Here is a 26242-nt window from a genome sequence, read left to right on the forward strand (position 1 = left end):
TTCACATGCATAAAAATTTAAGGTCTGTTTATAATGGACGGAAACTCATTTAGGCATTTTCTTATTTAACTTATTGTTGTAGTTGTTGTTGTTTCGTCTATATTAAGTTGTCTTGCTGTATAATTTTGCTTGCTGGGTTATGTTTTTTGTATAAATTGTAAGCAATCATTAGTTTGTTAGCTTTCTTCTTCTTAAGTTGTTTAAGAGTAGAGTGTAGAGTTGGATAGAGTGTAGAATAGGTTAGGTTGTAGAGTAGTTATTAAAGTAGAGTGTGGTAAGAGTAAGGTAAGTCATCAAAAAATCTTCAAGTTCTTAAAAAGGTTGACTTAATTTCATATATGACTGTGTATTTTTGTTAGCTAAGTGATTTCAAAAAAAAGTTGAGCTTTTGGGAGAGCTTTCGTGTGCTTTAGAGTTAGTTGTATGGTTTTGTGGTAAGGACTGGTGTTGGGTAATGTCTGCACTGCGTTAATGTTTTTGTTGTAAATTTTATCAAATTTTAAGTGCTGTTTGTTCGAAAATGTGTAATGAAAAAACTATAAGGCGGAACATATGAAATTTTGAATTAGAAAAATCGCGAATTCAGCAAGACAAAATTGAGTGAAATTTATGCAGAGTCATATTTAACGAAAATTAAAGTTGTATAACATAAAATTTATTTAAACATATTGTGGTAGCGTAGAAATTTACTTACAGAGAAAGTAGGGTTATTGTGCACAAAAATTTGCTAAAAAGTTTCCTGTAAGTTTAAAGCTTTCATTAAGCTTTTATCGGTGCATTTCTAAAATTAGATTAATCTGATCACAAAGTAATCATATGAGTGATTAAGCGTTCAATGAGTAAACTTAAAACTCTAGTATGCACTACAATTTTGGATTATAGGGTGCTACTTTAGAGCAAGAAATAATTTTATAATTAAATATATTTTATTATTTGAAAATCCGTAGACACAAGTGAAGGTGGGAAACGGAGAGGAGAATTTCTAGCGCATATTTATTTTTCAGCAAATTGTGTAAAATAAAGGTGTTCATTAAGCAAATAATTCATTTTCAGAATTTTTAGATTTTCAACTATTGTTTGTAGTTTTTGTAGTATTGTTTAATTTTATTTTGCGTTATATTTTGTATTAAACAAAAGCCAAAAACAGTTGGTGAATTTCAAAAAATTTCTTTTTATTAAAAAAGTCAGAAAATTACAAAACAAAAAAATTAATATAATAGTAATTAATAAAATAATAATTTTTTACCAGAAATTTCCGTTGATTATAACCAGCCCTTAAATAAGTACGATGAGTATATATTTATACAATATATATATGTATGTATATGCTATAAATATGTATATGTAAGTAAATATATACCATTTCCAGTATCTATGCACATTTCAATGTAGTTTTTCGAGTACGTTTCGAGTCGACGAACTCGCGTCAATATATTTGAGTATTTAAAAAAAATTTTTATATGATAGTTATTTGATTTATTTTCCATTTTTTATATACTTACACGTGACACGTGACGGTTGGTAATTGCATATTCAATGAAAATTAATTAAAACTTTATTTTTAGTTTTAATTTTATATATGTTTTACAGTAAAGTTTTCCCTTTTAGTACCAGTAACGAGTTTTTCTTTGCTTGTGTTTGCATATGTGTGTGTGTGTGATTTGAAAATTTTTGTGTTGTTTGTTTTTAACTCATTTTACAAACATTAATTTATTTTTGTTTTAAAAGATCACATTTCATTTTAAGTTGCCATTAATAAATATAATATTTTTTATTTCTATTTAAATACATTTTTTTTGCAATTTTTTTCAATATTTTGCAATGTTTTGAGTTACTTTGGTTGGAAAATTAATTCACTGTATATTTACATAAATTTTCATTATTAGTTAAGAGTGTGTTGGTGTCGTTTTTATATTTTCTATGTAATATCGAACGTAATTTATTTTATAACTTCATAAATTACTAATACAAATATATATTTATATTTTATTTCATTTAGTTTTTATTTACACAACGTTTTTAAATGTAAATAATGCTTTTACTGTTATGGTAATTTACTTTTATTAATATTATGTATGCCTCTTCAATTATTGTGTGAATGTTAATATATAGTCTCTTCTAATTGTGTAAAAATTTAAAATTTAGGTTATTTTGTGAAAAATTTTTGAGATGATTTAAAATTCTATATTAAATATAGTTTTAAATAAGTAGCTGAAATTTATATGTTTTGAAATTATTTGATTTGATTCGAGGTTTTTTTTTAGAGGTTTGGAATTTTAATTATTTGTTTTGTTACTATAAACTTTTTAAAAATAATTTTAAAAACTGTTTTTTGAAAACATTAAAAAAAATCAAAATTTTTTTGTTAAATATAAATTTAAGGAAAAATTTATTATAATGAAAGTATAAGGCAATTTTAAATTCAGAAAATAGCAGCAGTAAGTAAATAAATAAACATTTTTTATTTAACGATTTAAGAATATTTAAAATTAAAATTAAAAAAATTTTAAACAACAATTTATAAAATATAAAAAAAAAAATATTTAAAATAATTATGAACAAATTTTAATTTACTTTCGAAATAAATTTTTTCAATCGTAAATTGTAACTAAAAATAAGATTAAAACACTGAAATTAGTGTTTAGATAATTTTAAAAGTATAACAAATAGCAAAATATTTAAATACAGAAAACGAATATTTCATTAGTAATGATAATTAGTTTGATTTTTGGTAAAAAACAAGTTTTAAAAAAATTAAATAAATGAATAATACATTTTTTATATATAATTTTTGAAAAATTAAAAAAAAAAAATTTTTTATATTAATGAATAAAAACATAATTTAAAACTTTAATTTTTTTATATAATTTGCTATTACATGATTTTAACTATGTGTCTTTTTAAACTTAAATTTCCAAATGCAAGTTTTAACAAATTTTAAGAAGTTTTCAAAAAATAAAGGATAAAAAAATTATAAAATTAAAATTAAAAATTAAGAAAAACTTATTAAAACCAAAAAAAATAATGTTTTAAATATAATATGAAAAATATTTATTAAAAAATTTAACAAAAAACATTTAATAAAAATTAATAAAAACCAATAAAATAATCTCAACAAAAAAAAAAAATTTTATAAATGTTATTGAAAATTATAACAAATATTAAAAAGTTTAGTACCAAAAAAAGTTAATAAAAATTCATTTAAAAAATTTTTATACAAAAAATATTAAATACAAATTATTTAAATAAAATATATATTTAATAAAAAATTTAACAAAAGTCGTTAAAATATATGAAATTTTCGTATTTTTAGATTTCATATTTTAAGATTTTAATTAAAATAAAAATAACATAATTAAAAAAGTTAAATAACCGCTCGAAAAATAACTGTCGTATAAATAGGGAAAGTATTGAAATAATAATTAGTTAACAATTAATTTTCAGTGTTTCTTTATAGAGATGTCGGAAGCTTTAATTTTTATTTAGAGCACACTTTCTTAAATTTATTCGCTGTGTTGTCGTTTTTATTTTAATGAACGAACTAAAAAGTTTTCAAAATTTTTCTCAAACTTACTTACTGAATTTATTTCTTTTTACGTCGCCAACTAACGGTGCTGTACTAACTGTGTTGTTGACTGCTATTTTAACAATTTTATTTTGTTATAAAAAATATTTTATATTATTTGCTTTGAATTTACTTTAACTGCATCTGCTATTTTCCACACATCACCGGTATTATCGTGAATTAGGTTCTACAAATTGTAAAAAAGAATTTGAATTTTTCTTCATTTCAATATTTACTAGGTTGTTTTGCACAGTGTATCAGCAATGTTAATCGTTAAGTTTAATAAATGATACCGCTATTATTGTAATTTTTGTGTTTTTTTGCATTTGTTTTGTTTTTATTTTGTCTAGTAATTAGTCGTTGTTGCAAAAATAGGACGTGACTGTACTGGTTTGCTTATCGCTTTCATGTGAATTATGAATGTTTAGCTTATTTTAATTATATAAATCATTTGCTATTAACATTAATTTTTAGTTAGTTAACGGTTATTCTTTGTTTTTGAATTTTAGTTTTTTATTTCGGCTTTTGCACTTTTAATATTTTTCTTTTGCTGTATTTTCTTGCATTTTCTTTAAGTGTAGCGTTTAAAATGTTTCATAATTTTTGTTGTGAAAGATTTCTGTTCTATTTATGTGTGTATGTATGTATTGTATGTACAAACATATATAAAGATTATTTTTTAGTGTTGTTATTGTTGTCGCTTGTTTTTTTTTGTATTCATTCTTAATTTCTTTTTATATATTTTCTTTACTGAAAAAATGGAACACTAGAGTTAAAATTGCATAACTAATTTCAGTAAATTTTTATTTAATGCTTTATCATTATGGTATACACACAAAAAACAGTTACTTTATACACATCCCACCTCTCTCTGCAAATCGCGCTCTGAGCACGGCAACTGCACTGTTTTCGCACTTTTCGCAGCTTGTAATTTATGTAACTTTCATTTTCGTAACTCTCGTAAACTACAACTACACTAATGTTACCGTTCAAAAATTTTAAATGTGTAATTTCTAAACTAATTTAATGCTATTTTTTCAAGTGTATTTGTTTATTGTTTGTAGATTTGCTTAATTTAGTAATTTTTTTTTTATAATTAAATTATTCCAGTGTTTAGTTATTTTGAATTATTTTTTAAATGTTCAATCTTAAGCCTACAACCTCAAGTATATTAAAGTGTATATAGAGTGTTTTTTATTTTAAATTTTTTCGTAGTTTTTTGAGTGTCCTTGCACTCAGAACTCATTCAAGTTTTACTGCACTTTAAAAAATTACACGTGATCATTATAATAATGTTTATTATTTTTAATATTTTAATTTTTTATTGTTTTATAAGTATTTTTTTTTCACTGCTAGTTGTTAGTTTATAACTATTTTTTGTTTTCAAAATTTTTTGTAAATAGTTCATCAACCTTTAATTGTTGCCTTTTTTATTGTGATAAGTTGAAAGTTGTTCTAGTTTGTGTATGTGTAAGTTGAGGTTAGGTTAATGGCAAACTTCAAATAAGATTTTTTCGTTTAAAAAATACATGAAAAAACCAAAATTAAAAAGTTTTTTTTAATTAAAAAAAAATCTAAAAAAATTAAATTTGTTTTTAATTTAAAATGGCAAAATTAGTTAATAAAAATATTTACAAACATTTTTGCATACCACAAAATTTTCAAAACATTTAATTTTGTGATCTGTGGCAACTCTTTAAAGTAATTTAATTTATTCGTCGATAGTTTAATGATTCTCACCAGTGTTATGAGAGTTCATATAAATGAAATTTCAGGTATTTATCTATCAAAGCGTTCGAGAAATCAGCTGTTTGGTTGACGTCACATTAGCGTTGGCTCACTCAAACCTCTAACTCGCTCTCAGAGTTCAGAGAACGTCGTTCTAGAAAACTGTGTAACGTACGTTCTCTTTTATTCTTAAGACATTATACACATTTTCTTCCTTTAGAGTAGCCATCTTAGTTTCTTTCGTTATTTGATAATAACAAATTAAATTTTTGTGATATAGAATAAATAGATGGAGCCTGAATGAAACATTTACTAAAATATATTGCTTAAAATTTCTTCCAGCTAAGCACTTCTAACTTCTTCATAAGTAGGTATTTTTTCTCCTTTCTTTTATGTCGTTATCTATAGTACACGTTGGAAGTTCCACAAAACAGAGAATGAGTATATATCGCTCTATCTCCTCATTCTCTCTCTCTCGCTACCTTTTTCACTCTTTCGGAGTAGTCACTACAAGCCAAATTAAATCAGTGTACTCGTATTTCTTAAGAAAATAATATTTTAGTTTTTGCTAATGATTTCTTATTGAATTTTATACTTTTTCACTGGCTATATTGGCGGTATTTTTTTAAAGTTTTTTCTTTGATTGTGTGATGTTAACTCTCTGAAAAACCCCAGAAGTTTTAGTTTTTTAATAACAAGTTTTTTTGAGTGCAAAATTTAACCCTTCAATTACCGTCATATGGAGCCAAATGATTCTAAACTGACTCTTTCAATTTTATGCCACATTGTACGGCTTGAAACATTAAAGCGTTAACCCGCCAGTGATCAATACAAAAAATATGAAAAATTAAAAGGAACAACATTATGAAGAAAATAATTGTAAACTATTGCTCTTAACGAGTATATCGTGTATCATATTTAAGATTCGTTTTGTTTATACTTGCAACACGCAAAATTATATACTAGATTATATACATACGAGTATATACTACATAAATTACTTGATGATGGGTAATAGACAATCGGTAATCATTAATTGCTAATTGATACTTATAAGTCTATACAAACAAGTTACAATGAGTATATTTTTTAATATTTTTTTTTTTAATAACAAAATAAAACAGTAAATATTAAATATTTAACAAACTGAGTACATAGAAATTATTAGAAATAAAACAAATTTGAATTAACAAAAACATAACCGCTCACTAACACATACATAGCGGCGCGGCTGACAACCAATCTCAGCTGTCTGTCAGACATACATAAACATATTATAACTAGGTATGTGAATATGTGGTGCTTATTGCTAAAATATTCGAGTGTGATTTGGAAATGTTGTTGACAACTTACGTCGGGCACATCGTGTGCGATGTACCGTGCCGCGCGCATGCTTATGAAGCACTGCGCGAGCGTCAAGTCAGGCGCGGCGCGTTGAGTGCAAAGTTTCGAGCGCGCGCTTAAACGCCGCCATTATTGCCCAAGTAAATGAATTGCTGTTGTTGATGTTGCCACTGATATTGTAATGCTGCTGGTTCTTGTTGTTCCCAAGGCGTATACTGCTGTCGCTGCTGGTATGCACAGTTGCTGCTACTGCCGCCTTGCGCATTTCATATGCAACCGCCTACCACCGGCGCGCTTGTGGCCGCGCCAGCCGCCGTTGTAGTGGCCACCACAAGCGGCGTAGTTGTTGTTGCCACGCCACTCAACACATGCGTATGCGGCGCTGTGGCGGTCGATGTCACTGCTGTCGCTAACATATGTTGCGGCGCTGCAGCGGTCAGTATTTGTGGCGCGGCAGCATAATGGAATTGATGTTGTGCCGCCTGTGCCGCGGCAGCTGCGGCGTATTTCATTAAATGTTGTTGCGCTGCAGCGGCGCTATGCTGCTGATGATGTATACCGGACGCCGGATAAATGTATGATGCTGCTGTGGCCAACGGTGATTGCGGTTGTTGTTGCTGTTGGTGCGCTGCCAAAATTGGAATGCAATTCGAATTGTAATCGCTGCTGAGCAACAATGTGGGCGCGCCCGTGGTCAATTCATAAGCGCCGCTGCTGGCGTATGCGGTAAGATGTGACGGCGTCGCCTTCAGATAGGCAGTGGCATGTGGTGGTGGCTGTGCTGCTGGTATAGTGGCAATAGCAGTGGGCATGGTCACCGTGGATGTGGTCGGCAGCGTTGCGGTCGCAGAAGTGAGCGCTGTGGGCGAGGTGGCGATGGAACAGGATGACGATGAGGATGCTGAGGATGGTGAGTAGGGCGAATGGCAGGTGAAGTGTGGTAGATGGAAAGTGGCTGGTTGTTGTTGGTAGATCGTATGCGTGACGTGCTTGCTATTGTTGTTGTTAGCGGAGCTGCTGCTGCTGCTGCTATTACTCGGGCTGTAATGTGTTGTCGTGTAATTGTTGTTGTGTAGATAATTGTAGTGTTGTTGCTGTTGTTGCTGTTGTTGTTGTTGTTGTTGTTGCTGGTGAAGATGATGTTGCTGCGGTTCGATTATTATCAAATTATTATTGTAATTGGTGGCAATGCCAGTCGTTGCGGTCGCTGTCGCTGCTGCTGTTGACTTGGCATGCTGCTGATAATGTTCATGTGCCTGCTTTTGTTGTTGCTGTTGCTGTTGCTGCTGTTGTGAGATTGTATGCAATTGATTGTTCTGGTTGTGGTTGTTGTTGTTACTGCTGCCATGGCTGCTTGCATTGCTGCTAATGCTGCTGCTGCTGTTGCTATGCATGCTGTTATTAGTATTGTTGTTGTTGTTGTTGTTCGTATTAATGATCGCAGCCATAACATTCGCCGGCGGCAATACGATCGGTATATGATAATATTTACATTGCTTACGTCTGCATTGGCCGTTGGCATGGTCGCGACACACAGCCACACGTTGATCACATACTTCAACCTTGTCATCTAACGGTTCGACGCATAGTTGGTGAAACAATAATGAGAAAAATAGTTAAAAAATAGATTAGCAATTTTTATATTTTTTTTCTTGTTGTTTTTGTATTACAAATAATTTACAAATACAATACATATATATATATATATAATATTTCTTTGCCTGTGTGAGTGTGCGTGTGCGTGTATGCGTGTGAGAGGGGAGAATAAAACATTATTATCTGTGTGTGTTTAGTGCTGGTAATTTATATATTAATATATTTTTAATATAATTTAATTAGTCAGATCACTTATATCTTATAAATGTATATATAAATAAACGAAATAAAAATTTAAGACAGATTTTGGTAATAAATTTACATTTTATTTTATATAAATTAACATAAAGGTATACATATATGGTATAAATTGTATTAAATAACCTTAGAAAGATTAACGGCTAAGGATTGAGGTATCACGCTGCATTTTTCGTTGGACCAGATCTCTAGAACTTCACTTATGACAGTCTTTTTTACTTTCTCTAACATATTCGAAACATATATAGACAATATATACAATAGCTAGGTTCTAACTTAGAATCTGTAGGTCTTGGAGATCGAAAATTATAAATAGCTGCCTGCACTGCCGAAGTCGAATTTTTTGATATTGAGAAATCGATAGTTTAAATGCTTTTATATATGATATATTCGAAATTGCTTGATAGTGCTGTTACAGTGCCGAAGTTTTTTCGACGTTTTCGGCGATATATACGTTGAAAGTGTGGTGTATACTACAAGCAACCACTTTGCTAAATTCAGAAACAGAACTGTTTACAGTTATTTAGCACTTTTCGTTTTATTTAGAATACGAACAAGCTAGACGAATTCATGACAATTGACCAGTAGACAAGAAATTAATAACATTATAGACACGAGAAGTTTTCTAAGGTCCGAAATATCTGAATCTCCAAACTGATTCTTCAATTGTATTTTAAACGTGAGCGTGAATCTTTTCATTAAAAGTTAACATTTTCCAATGAATTTGGTAGAAAAGACAATACTAGAGAGCCATAAATATTTCAGTTAAATTAGAGATATCAATAATGTAATTTCTAAATATGTCCAATATAGTGAAGAGTTGGAGAAGGCAGTCACTTTTTGCGCCAAACTACTTTTTCCAGAAGAACGCTTTATATCAACGATTTCTGGTTACTTCCCAATATTAAATATGCTTGAAGTTCTCACTTAGGATCCCTAGAATACTATCATAGCATTTGAAAGTAGTGTTCGTAAGTAATCACTTTAGGTCCAAATCAGATTGACTTTGAACAAAAAAGAAAAAGTTTTGCAAATGTCTAACATGATATTCAAATGCCCCTACCCATAGATATCTTATAAAGTTTGATTGCAAAAAATTTAGCATACTACTTTTCCACAGACACGATATTAGTCTCTCTATGTAAATATATGACTTTGTCTATCGAATTGTCAAACCTGCGCCTAAGCTAAAAGTCAGCTGACAGAACAGACTGAAGTGACAGCAGCAGTGTTGCATTTAAAGTTACTAGGTGGGAAATATTATACGCTAAATCACTGAATTTTAAAACTGTCTTAATAATTTAGCAATTATGGATTTCTTAAAACCAATAATATATTTATAGAAAATATTTTAATTTGATCAGTTTTATAATTTTTTTTTTTAAAGAAATGTTGACTTATATACAAATATATATATTCCATTGTCGAATATATGCTTAAGTTGTGGGAAATATTTATTATAATATTTTGTTTTGTAATTTTTTAAATTTTATTTTAAAGTTTTTTCTGAGTACATTAAAGCGTTCAGCAAGATTTTTCAATGTTAAATATTACAAAAACTAAAATTTAACTAAAAGAAATGAAAACGCTACTTTATAATGCCATATAAATACTATAAAAGCAGTAGCTATAATTCGCAGAAAGTACACTAAAATTGTATAAAAATGAAGCGTTTAAAGTGTAAGGCAAATTATATGCGTAATGCACGCGGTAGGCGTGTCATGTGCTCGGTTAGCTAAATATACGTACATAGGCACATAAATACGCAAAAAAGTTACTAAAAATATAACGATAAATATAGATTAAATGAAAAATACTAAAACTAACTAAGAACTAAAAAGTAAATAGCAATGGCATGCACTTACCTTCAGTTAAATGAACGAATCTACAATTTAACCGACTGCACATAGATCTATTGAAATCTTGGCACACCGGGAGGGTGTCCAGTAACTATTGATTTTGTTGTTGTTGTTATTACGATTATTGTTGTACGTTTGTTCAACAATAATTGGATTTTATGTGTAGTTGTAGTAGTTGTTGTTGTTGTTTATTGTATGGCAATGCATATGGCGAATGCGGATGCGTTTCAAATACGTTACGTAACGGTTTACGATTTCAATACGGATGCGGGCACAAAACAAGTTGTACAAAAATACCACAAATCAAATAACCAATCAGTCAAACAAATACGGTATATTTGGCAAAAGGAAAAAAAAGAACGGAAAAAGTAACGGAAATAATTTCGAGCAGCGCATAACAGCCAAAAATAATCCAATAATCCAATATTTTTACGAAATAAAATCAAATCAATATTTATTTTTTGGCACATTTTCGTCGTTGTTTTTCGTTTGCAAAATTTTGCAATTTTTCGCATTTGTTTTTGCAAATACATTTAGATTTATGTTTTTGGTCAGAAAAAAATGAGAAGAGAAGAAAAAAAGAAAGAAAAAAGAGCAAAAATTAGTATCACATGTTTACTATGAGTCAATAATACATACATTATATAAAGATAATCAATAATAGCGTTATATAAATACAAATATAAATACATTTTCTATTTTTTTTGTTTTCAATTTTTTTAATGTAAATATATATGTTTTTGATTAATAATTTCAGTATCAATCGAGTAGTTACGGCACGACGCTGGCGTTTGATATGGCAACAGCTTCTTTTGGCGCTTTTTGAGCGGCACTCTCGTACTAAAATTGCTACATTTCGGCTATACCGTTGATGATGGTTTGCGCTATTGCTTAATATATACTATATGCTATATTTAATTTTTAATGTGTAGTTGTGTTTGCATAGAGGTTTTTTTTGCACAAATATTCTATGCTAATTTTGCTAATTTAAATTGCTTTTTCTATATAAAAGTTTATATATATATGTATATTGAATAACGTCACTTTGACAGCGCGCAATATGTACTAAAAATAATTATGATAAAGCGCTAATTAATTTGGTTGTATAGAAATAAAGTTTGTGTTGTTGTAACGCGTAATTAGTAATGCATTTAAAAAGCTCATAAATTTCGTTTTTTAATTTCGTCTGTAATTATTCATAATATTTTGAAGTGTTATGAGAAATTATTAGAAAAATTTACTAAATATTATTAGAAATATTTATTAATATACTATTTAAAGTCAAACAACTATTAAATTTATAAAAACATATTATTTTAATAAAATTAGAAGCTTGCGAGCTTTAAAGTTTATTTCTTGAAAAGAAGTCTGCAAACGAAGTGTTTTCTCAAAGAAGCGCAATAATATCGCCTTTGAGAGAGCTTTTAATCAGCAGTAGTTCAAAGCAGTTTTGAAAATAATGGAATAACTATTACAATTATTTTGTAGAATTTTTAACTGAAATATTTTATATTTTTGAAAGCTTATTGAGCGAAGTGAGCTTTTGAACTTTATAAGTCAATAAATGTATGAGTAAGTAAATAAAGCCGAAAATCCTTTAAGCTAATTTATTGAAGGCAACTTTACAAAGTAATCAATAATTTATATTAAAGAGCTTAAAAGCTTTAAGAGCTAGTTTCACAGTCAGTATTGGCTTTAAAAATTCGCAATTCTAGTTAAGTTATATTAAAGAGCTTAATAGCTATGTATAGTAGTTTCACGATCGTTATCATCTTTAAAAATTTCCATTTTTTTAGGAAATGTGTTTCATAGAAAATTAATATTAATGATTCTAAGTATATTTATGAAAGTTCATGACGAGATATAAGCTTTTAAATCATATAAGACAATATTATTTAAAAAAAAATTTCTTGTAAGAGAGCCTTACGAGAACAAAGCGTTTAAATGTAAGAAACCTTATATCTCTGAGCTTAAGACTTGTAAAGTTTGTAATAATTAAAATGAAAACTATTGAGCTGACTAGAAGCTCTGAAAAAAGCATTTTGCAGTTGCGCTTGGTAAGTTTGATTGTACAATATCACTTTACAATAAAATATGTTTTAAAATATATTTTTTAAATTTTTTAAAAATAATTTTATTACTCTTGTACAAATTTAAAGCTCTCCATGTTTTTAAATACACTAAAATATATAATATTATTTTTGCTTTAATAAATGAATGAATTTAATAAGTGAATTAAAAGATAAACTATTTTAAAGCTTTCATTGAAAGTGACTCAGCAATTTAAAAAGAAATTATCTACGTATAAGTTCAGCTTCAGCTGCTTTTAATTGGCATAAAAGCTCGGAAAATTTAAAGCATCAAAAATAACATAAGCTCTGTCAATGTTAAATCAACAACCATGAAACAAAATTTCATATTTCTATACTTCCAACAAATACTGCCTGGTTAGTATTTAACAAAACTAAGACTATGATCTCATTATGGTATAAATATTTTAAATAAATTGTTACAGTTAGCTATATTTCTAAATAAGTTTACATAAGCGAACTTAAATGAAAGCTAAATTGCTAAGCTTTAGTAAATTGCTTATTTTTCTTTCATATATGTATAGTGAAACATAAAATACATTATTTTTTAAATATGAGGAATCCATTTTTCTGCAAACTTATAAACGTACACAAAGACTATGACATACATTTAGGCGCCTAACCAGTGTAGAACAAGGCCAAAAGCACAACTAGATATAAAATAAAAAAAATTCTTAAGTAAAAGAGCAAAAAATTACGCTTGGGACAACCATTCAAGTACCGTTAACAGATCAGTTTAAAATAAGACTAGAAAGCTGATTTTGATATTAATAGTGGCGAAAAGCTTTAAAGCTGAGTTTGTAGAACTCAAGTAGTAGAAGAGTATAGTGAAAATATGGCGGTATTTGTAAGCATGTAAATAAGTCAAGCTTTAAAGCTTGAAAGCAGAAGCGGAAGCTTGAAGCTTTCACATGTAAATAATTGCAAGTTCAGTTGTTGTAGTTGCAAGAAAAAAGCTATTCAACTCACTTTTTCAACTCACTTCTCTGTTTTATGCGCATTTCGTACGCTTTTTTTAACGTTTTTGTTTTTGATATCGTTTGCTGTAGCTTTCGTCATTTTGCAGATGGCAATTCGATAGTAACTCAATTAAATGCTTTCTTTTGATTTTTGATTTTATTGTGATTGAAATTGTTCTCAATTTGATTTGCAGTGCTTGTGTCGTAAATTTTCACTAAGGAATGTTTTGAAGTCTTAACACTTTCGATTTAATTGCCTTGACTAAAATTGAATTTACTTCGATTTTGATTAACGATTTTTGATTCTGATTATCAATTGGTTTAATTTCAGTTTTTTTTTCAGTGAGCTTATGAACTAATGGGCTGTCTTATGCAGTAACAGTTACATATCCTAATAGGCGGCACTAGAAATATACAAAAAAGAGAAAGAGAAAAAAGAAAGAAAATATATACAAGTTTTGACATTTGAGTAAAAGTTACGAGTATTACGTATAAAAAATAACTGTAAAGAATTACGGGCTTAAATATTCTTGTAATTAAAAAAATTATTATTTTCATGTTAAATATTGGTGAGAGTGCGCGAAGTTTTTAATTTGAAAGTGAAGCTATCTGATATGCCGACTGAGTTTTGCTGATTTTGCTTGGAACAGTACGAATACAATTTTGGGAATTTTAATAACCGAATGCTAAGCTTGTGACATTTTAAAGTAAGTGTAGTTGTCCGTTACTTATTTGTGTTGTTTAACTTGACAAATTAAAGCTGCACACTCAAAATATTTCACCTCAAGAAGAGAAAGCTTGCAAAGCTTAAATGCTGTAGGAATTATACATATGAAAGTTGCGCTTATTATATTCAGATCGGAATTTGAATGCAAATAATATTTTGTAAATTACGAGCAAAAAATTTGAAAAACAATTTCATTAAAACTTAATGCTCTGCAACTTTAACAAAAGCTGTTTCGCATTAACAATGAAACATTTTAAATTGCCATAAGTTGGGTACATAATTTTAATGTAGTGAGCTTTCACATTTTTAAAGAAAATTTTAGAGCTTAAAAAAAAGTTTTACTATATAAAAAAATTGAGCTTTCACAGCACTAAAGCTTGAAAACGTATTCGACGGTTTTTGGTATATTAAAAGTTTGACAAATTAAAGCTAAGCTTGTTCGATTCGTTTGCTTAAAACATTTTAAAAAAATATTCAAATGTCTAAAAGCTTCAAAATTATTTTTGTCAATATTGTATAATCTAGTTATTTTGATTGAAAACACAAAGCTTTACAAACACATTTCTACAAATAGTATATAAGCATTTATAGGTATAAAGATGATAAACAGCACACGTAAGCTTTTCTGGGGAAACAATGCAAGTGTGAAGAGTCTAGAGTTTATTGAAGTTTTCTGTATGTATTTGTAAGCTACTGCATAGTTGTATATAAGCTAAGTGAAAGCTTTTATATGTAATGTAAGCTCTTGCCACAAATAAGCTCAAGCTGTAGGCATAAAGCTTTTAAGCCGCAAATTAGGAAAAGAAACTATATAATTTGTTTCAATTTATAACGGTTTTCTGTTACCTAATCGTATAAAAAATGCCATTAATTAGCACCGGACACTGTGGATAAAGTACCCGCCGATCCGTATGAGCTGTACGGCAATATTGGTTTTTGTTTCAGTGGCAAATTGGCGCAATTTAGTATATAAAAATGAAAAAAAATAGAGAGAAAATATTTTATAAAAAAATATTAATTTACTTTAAAATACTACATATAAATATGTATGTGCCTACAATATAATAAAATGGAAAACTTATAACTTTGATAGCCTTTTTACGAAAGCATTAAATAAGTATAGAAGCAGCAAATCGAATTTTTAATGATTTGCGTAAATTTTAGAAATGAGCTTTCAAAGTTCACCAAACTGCATAGTCAAAACGCTGGTAGAAGAAAATTTTTGTAGTTAATATTTTGAAAACATAAAAAATTCAAAAAATTTGATATATTGTATGGGTGTATAATTGCTGTTGAAGTTGTCAGGTAGTCCAAGTATATAAGGCATATTTTTGCAAAGCACAATAACATAGCCACGTTTTGATGATATTTGATGATGAAGTCAAAAAGTTATTGTTTAAGAGTTATACCTAAAAGCTGTAAAAGCTTTAAGATCATTATTTGTACATATATTGATTTCAATCGATTGAGCTTTTGGTATGTTACGAAGTTTAAGCTTTAAGCATGGTTAAAATTAATATATAAATAGAAAATTAATATGTCGTAAATATATTTCTAAAAATATATTTTATTTTATTTTTGTCAAATAAAAGAGGAGGAGATGAAAAACAAGCTTTAAGCTCAAAATGAATAGTAGTTCAACTCCTAAGACTAAAGCGAGAAAAACTGGAATAATTTTGTATTATCTTTGGAAATATTTGCATTGCAATGCTCCATATTAGTACTTCATTTAAATGTAAGAGCTTTAAGCTCGTTTTAGTAGAAACATATAAGACGTTTTTAAGCGAAAATTGAAAATGGATATTTAAGGGCTGTTTTGAAGTCAAAATTGTGCACAATTTTCTTTTATTTCAGCTTTTGAAGGTTATTGAAAAAGCTTTTAGAGAGAGCAAAGTTTACGATGATAAGAAGCTTATAAAATGAAATATTCTAAATAACAGTTATTTTGTATAAAAGCGAAACAATAAATTTGTATGACTATTTGTAACCAAAAGCTTTGAAAAGCTAGCTCCATCCCTTATGTGATAGCTCTGGAAACAAACTTAACTGAATTGCGATCAACACTTATGAATCAATATAGTGACAATAATCACAAAGATTTTATACTATTATTCAGTTGCAAGACTGAAAGCTTTCGGCGTAAATATATTTCTTTAATACTGCATACATTCCACTAAGTTTAAATGTAGCAATAAATTAAGAGCCAATGCCAAGGTGTATTTGCTCAAACTTTTGTGAATTTTCACGTAAAAATTGCTTTCTTGCACCGAACGAGCTTCAAAGCTTGACAAGCAACTGTACGCTTCATTGGTTTTTATGGTGTTGTTCGTATATTTTTTATTGACTGCAACTAATATACATAAATATAGTGTTTATTGCTTGCAAATTTTATTGCAGTTTGCTAAAGTTCCGCCACACACCGTTATATACCAATGGATACGGGTGTGTGTGCGCTCATAAAAAGCGCCTTGCAGCAGTTTATCACTCAATGAAGTGTTGAGTTATTTGTTTTATAACACAGTGGGCGGCAATGATTGCCTTCATTTCGATGGGGTGTTGCCGACAAGCGCCTGTCGTTAAAGCACATGGGTGGGGGAGGGTGTGGCTGCAACCAAGACAACTGCGCATGCTGGCTATGGTCATGGTATGGCATGCTATTGGCATTGCCAATGGCCACTTGTTGACACTTTAAGCATTTAATTCGATTATGTTGCGCTTGTGAAAGCTCCAAGGACGCGCAGCATGCCGGCGAATTGCAGCAAAGTTATGCTTGCGCTCGTTTCATTAGTCAGCTACATTACGACGCCGCCGCTTCTTTACGAGTGTAACTTATTTAATTTCCATTTTTCAGTTTTTATTTTTGTTTTGTGCTTTGCATTTCAAAAGTTTTACAAGCAAATGCTTTTGCGGTTATTTAATTACGATTTTAGTGCATTTTTTTTGGCCTGCAGCGTTTCCAGTTAATGCAACTGCATGGGTTGTTGGGTGTGCATGGCTGGTTGGCTGGAGTGGCATATTTTATAATGCCGTTGTTGGTTAGTGTAGTGGCTTGAGTTGAGTTGAACTTGTGCTTTTTCCTCCGTTATTGTCTGTATGTGTGTCTGTGTAAGTATGTGTGGGACATAATTGGAGTTGCTAATGATTTTCACTGTTCAAGGGGAGTACTTTGACAGTTGTTGTGCATTTTGGGTAAAGGTTGGAAGGGTTTAAGCTGGTATTATTATTTTTTAAGTTTTTCATAATAAGTTTAAATATAATATATTTAAATATATACATATGTATATTAAGTTTAAAAAACGTGGATATAAAAAATTGTTTTTATGTCAGTAGTTTGACCTCCTGTAGCTAGTTGGCGCCTTATTTGTCTTTTTAGATGTCATTACATATATGTATGTATATATGTATGCCTAGAAGTTCTAAGATAATCTATTAATACTGAAATTCAATAATATTAGATTTAGAATGAAACTAAACTCACTCAAAACTTTTCTTTTAATTTGTATAAACTTAAAGCATACGTTTAATTTCGCTATTTTAATAATTTTCGTAATACCATATATTTGTAATGGTTCGTGAAAACCATTGAGTGGATATAGAGTAGGTATAAAAATATTTTGATTTTGATTCATAGTTTGAGTCCAGGTAGAGGTAAAAGAGATGTTTTAAATTTTAGTACAAACTTAGTACGAATTTTGAGCAATATTTTTATATAATCTCTAATTTTCAAAGATTCTTGCGCAGCATGAAAGGTAATAAACATATATTAGAAACCAGTTTTGGCATTTTAGTACACTGCTACTTAAGATTCACAAATATTTCAATGTGTGAGGACCTTAAGTATAAGCTTCTTTGTTTATGAATTTGAGTGAAAAATTTAATACCTTATTAGAGATAGTTTAGTACTAAATAAATAATTTACATTAAATTACCAATAGAAGGTTTGCTCAACGTGAAAGATACTAAACATATATTAAAAAACTTATTTGCAGTTTTTAGTACAGTGCTACTAAATACAGACACACAAATATTTCAGTATATATGAGCTGTAGGTATCAGCCTACATTTTTTGCAATGCAGGTTTTGATTAAAAAAATTGAGTGCACTTTTTCCATACGTCACGTTGTTCAAGAAAATGAAATAACTAATAGTAAATATACTAAATTTTACACACCATATTTTTTTACATTCTTTTCACCATGAGTAAACGTATAAATTTGAAAAATTTTTAAACTTTGTATACAACCTTTAAAATTTTAGTACACAATTCGTAAGACGAGCACATAAAAACTCTATGCTTTTTGGTAAATTTTTGCTACGTTGCTGATATGTACTCCATCGTTTATTTTTCAGCTCATTGTGAAAAGTACTAAAAGTTAGTTCGTGGTTCTTCTGCAACTTTTAGTATATTTTTAGTACACTTTTGCAGTAGCATAAAAAGTACATAGCATTTGTGGATAAAATAGTCTACAATTAATGATGCAGCTTTCTTAAACCATTTTAGTACACTGTACCGGTATAGAGTCAAATAATTTTATATGAGATATATATCATATTGCAGACTATGCATTTTAATTTCTAAAATCGTATGGCGTAAGAACTATATGCAATGGAGTAGCTTTGAAAATTTAAAACTTCTTAGTACACCTTTTCGTTACTAATTTGTAGTTCTATGTAGAAGTATGCTTGAAAAACATATTTTAGTAATTTAAAAATATTTTAGTACCATATTTAATATTTTATTTTGAATCGAAACTTCATAAACTTCCTTCTAACTAAATCTGCTTCGTTAAAGTAAAGCTTACTTTTGGACTTAGATTGAAGAATTGAATTTTAACACTAAATTTTATTTTAGTACAGCACTAAAAAGTGCCAAAAAATATTCAATTAACACTTATTAGCGAGACTCTTAAATGGTTCCGAACAGACATATCAGCATTGTATTTTGTTTTTGCATTTTGATGCTAAACAAACACATTTTCGTATTTTTAGAATATTTTAGTACTTATTAATCTAATCTAACTGAACTTCCTGTTAATGAAATTTTTTCTTAAAAATACATCTCATTATTGGATTTAAGTAGAAGAATTTGATTTTTAGTTCTAAATATTATTTTAGTACTGCTCTATAAAGTACCTGAAATAATCAATTACCACAAATAAGTGGCTATATTCAGGCACATCTTTTTGCGCATTATTTTACTAATCACAATTTTGCAAAATATTTTGCGTGAGTTTAGTTTTGTTCTAAAATTATTCTATACTAATAATTTGTGTAATAATTATGCAAGTACATAACAGCATCCTTAAAATAGCTGCTCGTTATTTATAGTTTTGCAGAAAAAAGGATTTTACAATTTTTTTTTTTATATTTTTTTTTTGCTTTTTGTTTCTGTTTCGCTTTTGTTATAACAATTTCTAAAAATAAAATATAATTTTTCCAGTTATAAAACTACCTTTATACTACTTTATATATATAATAGATATTTGTCTTTTTTTAAACAATTTTTGATTCTTCGCTTGCCTCAAAATAATATGCGCTTGAAACTAAAACAACAACAAAGTATTATTTAAGCTTCAATTTTAGTATAGGCAAAAAACGTTTGGTTGTTAGTAAGCGCCTAAAAGTATAGGGAAAATATTAATTAGTACATTCATTCATGGTTTTGTGAGAGTTGCTAAGTGCGCTTAACGCTTCACAGTTGCGGGCAGAACCACATATAAAAGTATGTATGTTTATAACTGTAATGCAAAAGCGCTCTAAAGCTCATCTTCTTTGTTAGTGTTTTTCAAGTGCTAGTAAGGCTATGAACTATAACACTTTACATAACAACAAATGTGCACTATTTAAGCACTCGCAGTTAACACTTTCGTTTATTAACTCTTATATAAATAAAATATAAATATATATATATAAACTTGCATTTCACTTGGTTTTTGGGGGAAAACAAAATCTGTTGCATACCAGCAGGCGATGTGGCTGCTTATGTGTGTTTGTGTGCGTGTTTATTAAATCTAATAACAGTACCTGTCCATTTGCGTCGGTGTAGATAACATAAGAAGCATTCAACGGTACTTTAGTTGTTGCTGTTTTCGTGTGGCATTCAAAATTAGTTGGAAATAATTAAATTTTCATATAAAACGTGTTGATAACAGCCCAAAGCATGCAATGAATATAATATTAATTTGTTTTTGTTTTTTTGGTTTTTGTAAAAATATGTGTTGTTGTTATTATTTGTAGGGGATTAAATACGTTTTCGTTTTTGTTGAAATGGTTAAAGCGATTTGAAATTTTTTTTATTTAAATTTTTTTAAAGCGTTTATTTTGCATACAAGTAAAATAACAATTTTTAATAAGGCGGCGCAAAAAAGTTTATATAATATATATATGTATCAGTGGTTTGGAAAAGCGCGAAAAAAGGAAATTGGTGTATATTTTAATTTGTAAATTGAATAAAAAACAAAAACAAATTATGCATAATAAAGTGCGTGTTTCGTGATTTCCATGAGCGAGCGAAAAAAATTTGTTGCATAAATTTAAATTTCCAAAACCATACAAATTTGTATAAATAAGTTTCATGATACCAAGTTTAATATATATTTATACATAGATAAGTACAAAATACAGTTAATCGGTGTTGTTAACGACGTCAGCGTTGGCGGCGCAGTCGTATTAAAGCCATGCATGCAGCAGCGGTGATTGTTGGTTGTTGTTATTTTTAGTGGTTTTTGTTGTTTTGCGTGTTTTTTGTTATTGTTTGTGTTGCGAATTAACGGCATTATTATAATTATTATTTATCATATTGTCAGTAATTTTGCAATTTCATGTTTGTGTGTGTGCGTTGGTGTTTACGGTTGTTGTTGTTGTTGTGGTTTTTTTGTGGTGTATTCAAATTTTATGATTAACATTATTGATGTCATTATTGGTATTATTCGTATTATGCGTTAATGTGTAAATATTGCCACGGTGTTATTTGTGTGTATATGTGTGTGTATTCATTAGTTTTATTCGCGCAGATTGGATCAGTATTTGTTGTCAGATTAAATTTTCAGTTTAAATTAGTGAAATTTTTTGTTTTTTGTATAAAAGCAAATTAATAATTTTCAGCAATTTTTTTTTCATTGAAAATTTTTTTTCATTGAAATTTTTTTTTTTTTTAATTTTTAAAGTTTTTCGTTGGTGTTGAGATTATAAAATTTTGTAAAAAATTTTTAGTAAGAGTTTATGAGAAAAATATATATTTAGTATTTTTTTATAACAAAATTTTTGAATATAATTTTTTTAATATTTTTTTTTTGTTTTTTAGTTTTTTAAATTTTTTTCATAACAAAATTTTTGAATATAAGTTTTTTTAATTTTTTAGTTGTTTTTTAGTTTTTAAAATTTTTTTTTAATTTTTACAGTAGAATTTTTGAGTAAATTTTTTTTTTTGTAATGGAATATTATTTATATAAATGTATTTTTAAATATTTATTTGTTTTTGAATTCAGAATTTATGAGAAAAAATATTCGTGTATTATAATATTGTTAGTAATATTATAATTTATTATTAGATCGTATAAATTAAATATTTATATAAATAAAATTTGTTTGCAAATATTCAAATATTAAAATTTTTAATAAATATTTTTCGCGCGTGTTGTTGTGTTTAAGTTGATTGCATATCAAGTAAGAATGTGGACATTCATTTGCGTAAAAAATTAATATTTTAAAATTATTTTAATTAAGTGTTTTTATTTTGGAAAAATTTAAAACATTTTTTGTTAATTTTTTAGGTTTAGGTTTGTAATATTTTTTTAAATTTTATTTACGTTTATTAAGCAATATTTTATAGATATTATATATTTTTTAGTGATTTGTATATTATTTCATTATTAAAAAAAATTTTATTAAAAATAGTATTTAGAAAAAAGTAAATGGAAATTGTTATAAATTATGCATATTATGAGTACAGTTTGACAAAAATATTGTATATATAATTTTTTAAGTTTGTTCAAATTTATTAATTGATATTATTTATTTAATTTTATTTGTTTTAGTAATTTGTACATTTTTTTATTACAAAAAAAGTTTATATTAATGTTATAAAAAAACAGTAAATAGAAATTGTTTTATTTTGTTTTAATTTTTTGAATATTTTTCATGCATACGGTATGATGAAAATTTTTATTTTTGGTTAATGTTTATAAATTAGTTTTTTTTTTGAAAATTTTAGTCGAAGTGGTTATAAATTAAATACGTTATATTGTGTTTTTATTTGTTTTATAAATTAAAGTTTTTTCCGAAAATTATAAACCGTTAGATTTTTGAAAGTACATTATTTTTATTAATTTTTAAAATTATTCGCAGTTAAAAACAATATTTTGAAAGAAGTTTTGTTTTTTTTTAAATTTTGTTAATTTTGAATTTAGTTTTTTTTATATTTTTATATTATATACATATATAGTTATAGTTAATATTTTTATTTTTATTTTTATTTTTTGCATGCAAATTTGTGTAGTTAGTACGTTTCATATCAATTTGTGTTTAATTGCGAAAGGCATTATGTGTAATTATGTTTTTTTTTTTGGTTTTTTTTTTGTTTTAGTGAATTAAATTTATATAAAAGTGGAAGCATGTAATTTGAAGAAAGAAGAAAAATTATTTAGTAATCACTGAAATTAAAGAGCTTAGAAAATTAGTAGAAAATGTAATAAATAGTTTAAATTGCTAAATAAATATTTTGGTAATATTAAATAATATATATAAAAATAAAATATTATGTATAAAATTTCTGACTAAAAACAAATGCTTATAGTTTTTTAAAATGTTGAGCACTTTTGAATGCGGAAAAATAGTGAAATCTTTAAATGACTGGTGGATAAAATCGTTTTAACTAAATTTTTATTCAAGAAAATGTATGCTGTTTATTTCAATATTCTATTTATTATTGCAAATTCGCCTTAATTATGGCCTTAAAAAAATAAAAAAATCTAATATATGATATATGTTTGTAGGATTAAAAAAAAGCAAACATTTCCTTTAAAATTGCACCCTTACCAAGGCAGTACACCTAAAAGCCCACCACACGACATTGCTCATTTGCAGCAAAAACACGAGTGTTGAAAAAAATAGAAAACATATTTAATGACAAAACCGCGTTGCATAGTTTTTGGCAGCATCAATCGGCGCGCATGCAACAGGCTGCAGCTGCGGTGACACGCTGGCAAAGGCAGACATTTAAATGCGACGCCCACACACACACAGCCACCAATACGCATACACCCGCTTCAGCTTGGCACGATCGCGCCATGATGTTTTTTTGGGTGCAGGCGAACGGCTTTTTTGTGCATGCGTGCGTATGTATGTTCGTGCGTGTATTTGGCGCGCTTGTACAAGTTAATAAATGCAAATTAACGCCCACCGCAAACGTTGAGGTTGGGGAGCACGATGTTGACCGCAAAAAATTCGGTTGCTGAAAAAGTTGGCGGACGGACTGATTGTATGCATATATGCGTGGGTATGTGTGTGGGCAAATATGAAAACAAGTATGCAAATTAGTGTTGTACAGCGACGTAGTTATAGAAAGGTGGAAGAGAAGCACGTGAAAAAGGAGTCGCACGAAGTGATGCTGTTTGCTGATTAAATGAGTTCATTTGCATTTCAGTTTATATTTATATGCATGTGGGCGTGGGCGTGCGCGTATGTGTGGGTGTGAGTTGATTGCCTTTTGTGTTGATTTTTGGACGCTGTGGCAGTGATTTTAATGCAACATGAGAACTGTTATTATTCTAACTACCATATATTGAAAAATAGTTTTAAATACAAAAATTTTTGAAACTTTTTTGAATTGTTAATAATAACTGTATACAAAAACTATACGGTAATCATTAAATTTAGAAATCTGTATAAAATTATCTTTAATATATTATATATTATTATTAATATAAAAATTATTTGAAAAAAAATGGTTAATTTTTATAAATTTTTTTAATTTTGGTTGCACCGAGACTATATACTAGCGTATATACAGACAGACGAACATAGCTTAATAGACACATTTCATTTATTTAAACACAATATATAATCAACTTATAGAACAAAATTAAATTTGTCTATACTTTTACTGATATTTTCCATTAAAATAACATTTTTATAAACCGCAACTATTTTTTTAATTTTTTATTTGGCGCGTAATTTGATAATCTGAAAAAATTCTTTAATAGAAAATTATAAAAAATATTCACTCTTAGAAATTTTACTATTTTTCCACAATGCTGAAGCAAATGTAAGCATATAGTAACAGCATAAGCCCAAAAAAATATATATATGTGTATATATATAATATACATAAGTATATGTGTGTGGCATATGCAAAAAACGTCTGTGTACTAAATATGTTGTTGTGTTGAAGAGTTGTATAATTGTTATTAGTTTTTTGTTGCAAGTAAAGTTATTTTTATTGTTATTGTTATTGTCGTCATAGTTTTTGGCGGCTGGAAAGTTTTTTCTACGCTGGTGATTAACTTTTATGAAGTTTTTATGTATATGATACCAGCGGTAAGTTGTTGTATACAAGCATATGTGTTGATGTTGTTGTAAAATATTTTCATGCATAATTTTTGAATTTTCAGACATTGGCATAGCATTAAAGGCTAATGTGTATATATATGTGTGTGTCCATATTGGCATAACGTTAGTCTAGTAGCTGACTAGCTTGTGTTGTTGTTGCGTGCTGTTACAATTGCGGTGTAAGCTGCGAAAGCGCTAAAAATATGTAAGCTGATATTAGTACATTAGCTTTATAAGCAAAATTTAAAAATTAAACATAAATTAAAGTGCGAAATAAAAAATAAATTCTGGATATGAATTATCTGAGAAAAAAATAACAACAAAAATATAGAAAAAATGAATAATATTGTATAATATTATATATTGAATAATATAATATATACATATTTTCTCTATAAGTAGTTTATGTATGTCATATATTTTTTGCCGCATACAAAAAAACATATAAATCTATAAAAAAAAACTTATTATACTATATAAAATTAATTATTAATTTTTTTATAATTTATTTCAAATTTAAATTATAAAATTACTAAAATGAAAATATGTGCGGAAAAATTAATTAATTAAATAAATAAATTAAATATTTATTTATAATATTATTATTATTTAATTAATTTTTGTTTTTAGTTCTTGAATAATATGTTGTCAATTTAATATCACAAAATTACTTAAATTAAAATATGTGCATAAACTTGTTTTAATTATATTATCTCTCTTTTTTAAATTATTAATAATTTCTTTAAAATTGAAATTATATAAAATTACTTAAATTAAAGTTTGTGCAGAAGAATTTAAGAAATTATCTTTTTCTGGTAATTTTTTAAATAATTCATTTATTTCAATTATTTTTGCTTTGTTTTTAAATTTTGGAAATACATTTTTTTTTTAATTTTTTAATAATTCGTTAAAAAGTCGAATTTTAATTACTACAAGTGAAATTTTTGCGCAGTATTTAATTTAATTATTATTTTTGAATAATTCCTTTAAAATTTAATATTAAAATATTACGATAATTAAATTTGTGCGCAAAAATTATTTTAAATATTTTTTTTTAATTTTTGTTATATTATAATTGATTTAAAATTTATACTATAAGATTAAAATTTGTGTGGAAAAATTATTTGAATTAAAGTAATTAATTTTTATTTAATTGTTTTAATAAAAATTTTAAAATTTGAATTATAAAAAAACTAGAAAGAATATTTGCGGCGAACAATTTATTTAATAATTTTTTAAATTTTTAAATTTTTATTCAAAGTTTAACTCAGTAAGTCTCTTTTATGTAAATTATATTAGTTTTAATATTACGTTTGTATTTTGTTTGTTTCAAAACAAAATTAAATACTTTTAACAAAAATTCATAAATATTTATTTGATAAAAGCGATTTTAATTATTGTTAAAGCTAATTTCTTAAAACATAGAAGGCTTTTAAAGTTGGTTTGTGAAAAAATTTATTAAATAAATTTAATTTAAATTATTTATAAAAATTTAGTAACATTATATAATTAGTTTTTTTATTAAAAATATTACTGTTGAGTAATTAAAAAAAATATATGTATAATAT

At 27.3% G+C, this 26242-nt stretch overlaps 1 protein-coding gene across 8 annotated transcripts in view; it reads right to left on the reverse strand.

Moving 5' to 3' along the window:
• Nucleotides 1–4337: 4337 nt before the first annotated feature.
• mbl (muscleblind) overlaps nt 4338–26242 on the reverse strand; it is a 498372-nt gene continuing 476467 nt past the window's right edge. For 3 of the 8 annotated variants that reach the window (XM_070108959.1, XM_070108964.1, XM_070108958.1), the window contains 3 exons: nt 20151–20209; nt 10357–10441; nt 4338–8207 (listed from right to left, as the gene is read on the reverse strand). In XM_070108959.1, coding sequence (XP_069965060.1) covers nt 6904–8207; nt 10357–10441; nt 20151–20209 — 1448 coding nt within the window. In that variant the 3' untranslated portion in view covers nt 4338–6903. Of the gene's footprint in view, nt 8208–10356; nt 10442–13409; nt 13804–14972; nt 15043–20150; nt 20210–26242 lie in introns of all 8 variants that reach the window. The other 5 variants (XM_070108965.1, XM_070108961.1, XM_070108960.1 and 2 more) reach the window with 3 other exon arrangements.

This window comes from Bactrocera oleae, chromosome 4, assembly GCF_042242935.1.
Source record: "Bactrocera oleae isolate idBacOlea1 chromosome 4, idBacOlea1, whole genome shotgun sequence".
Lineage (NCBI taxonomy): Eukaryota > Metazoa > Arthropoda > Insecta > Diptera > Tephritidae > Bactrocera > Bactrocera oleae.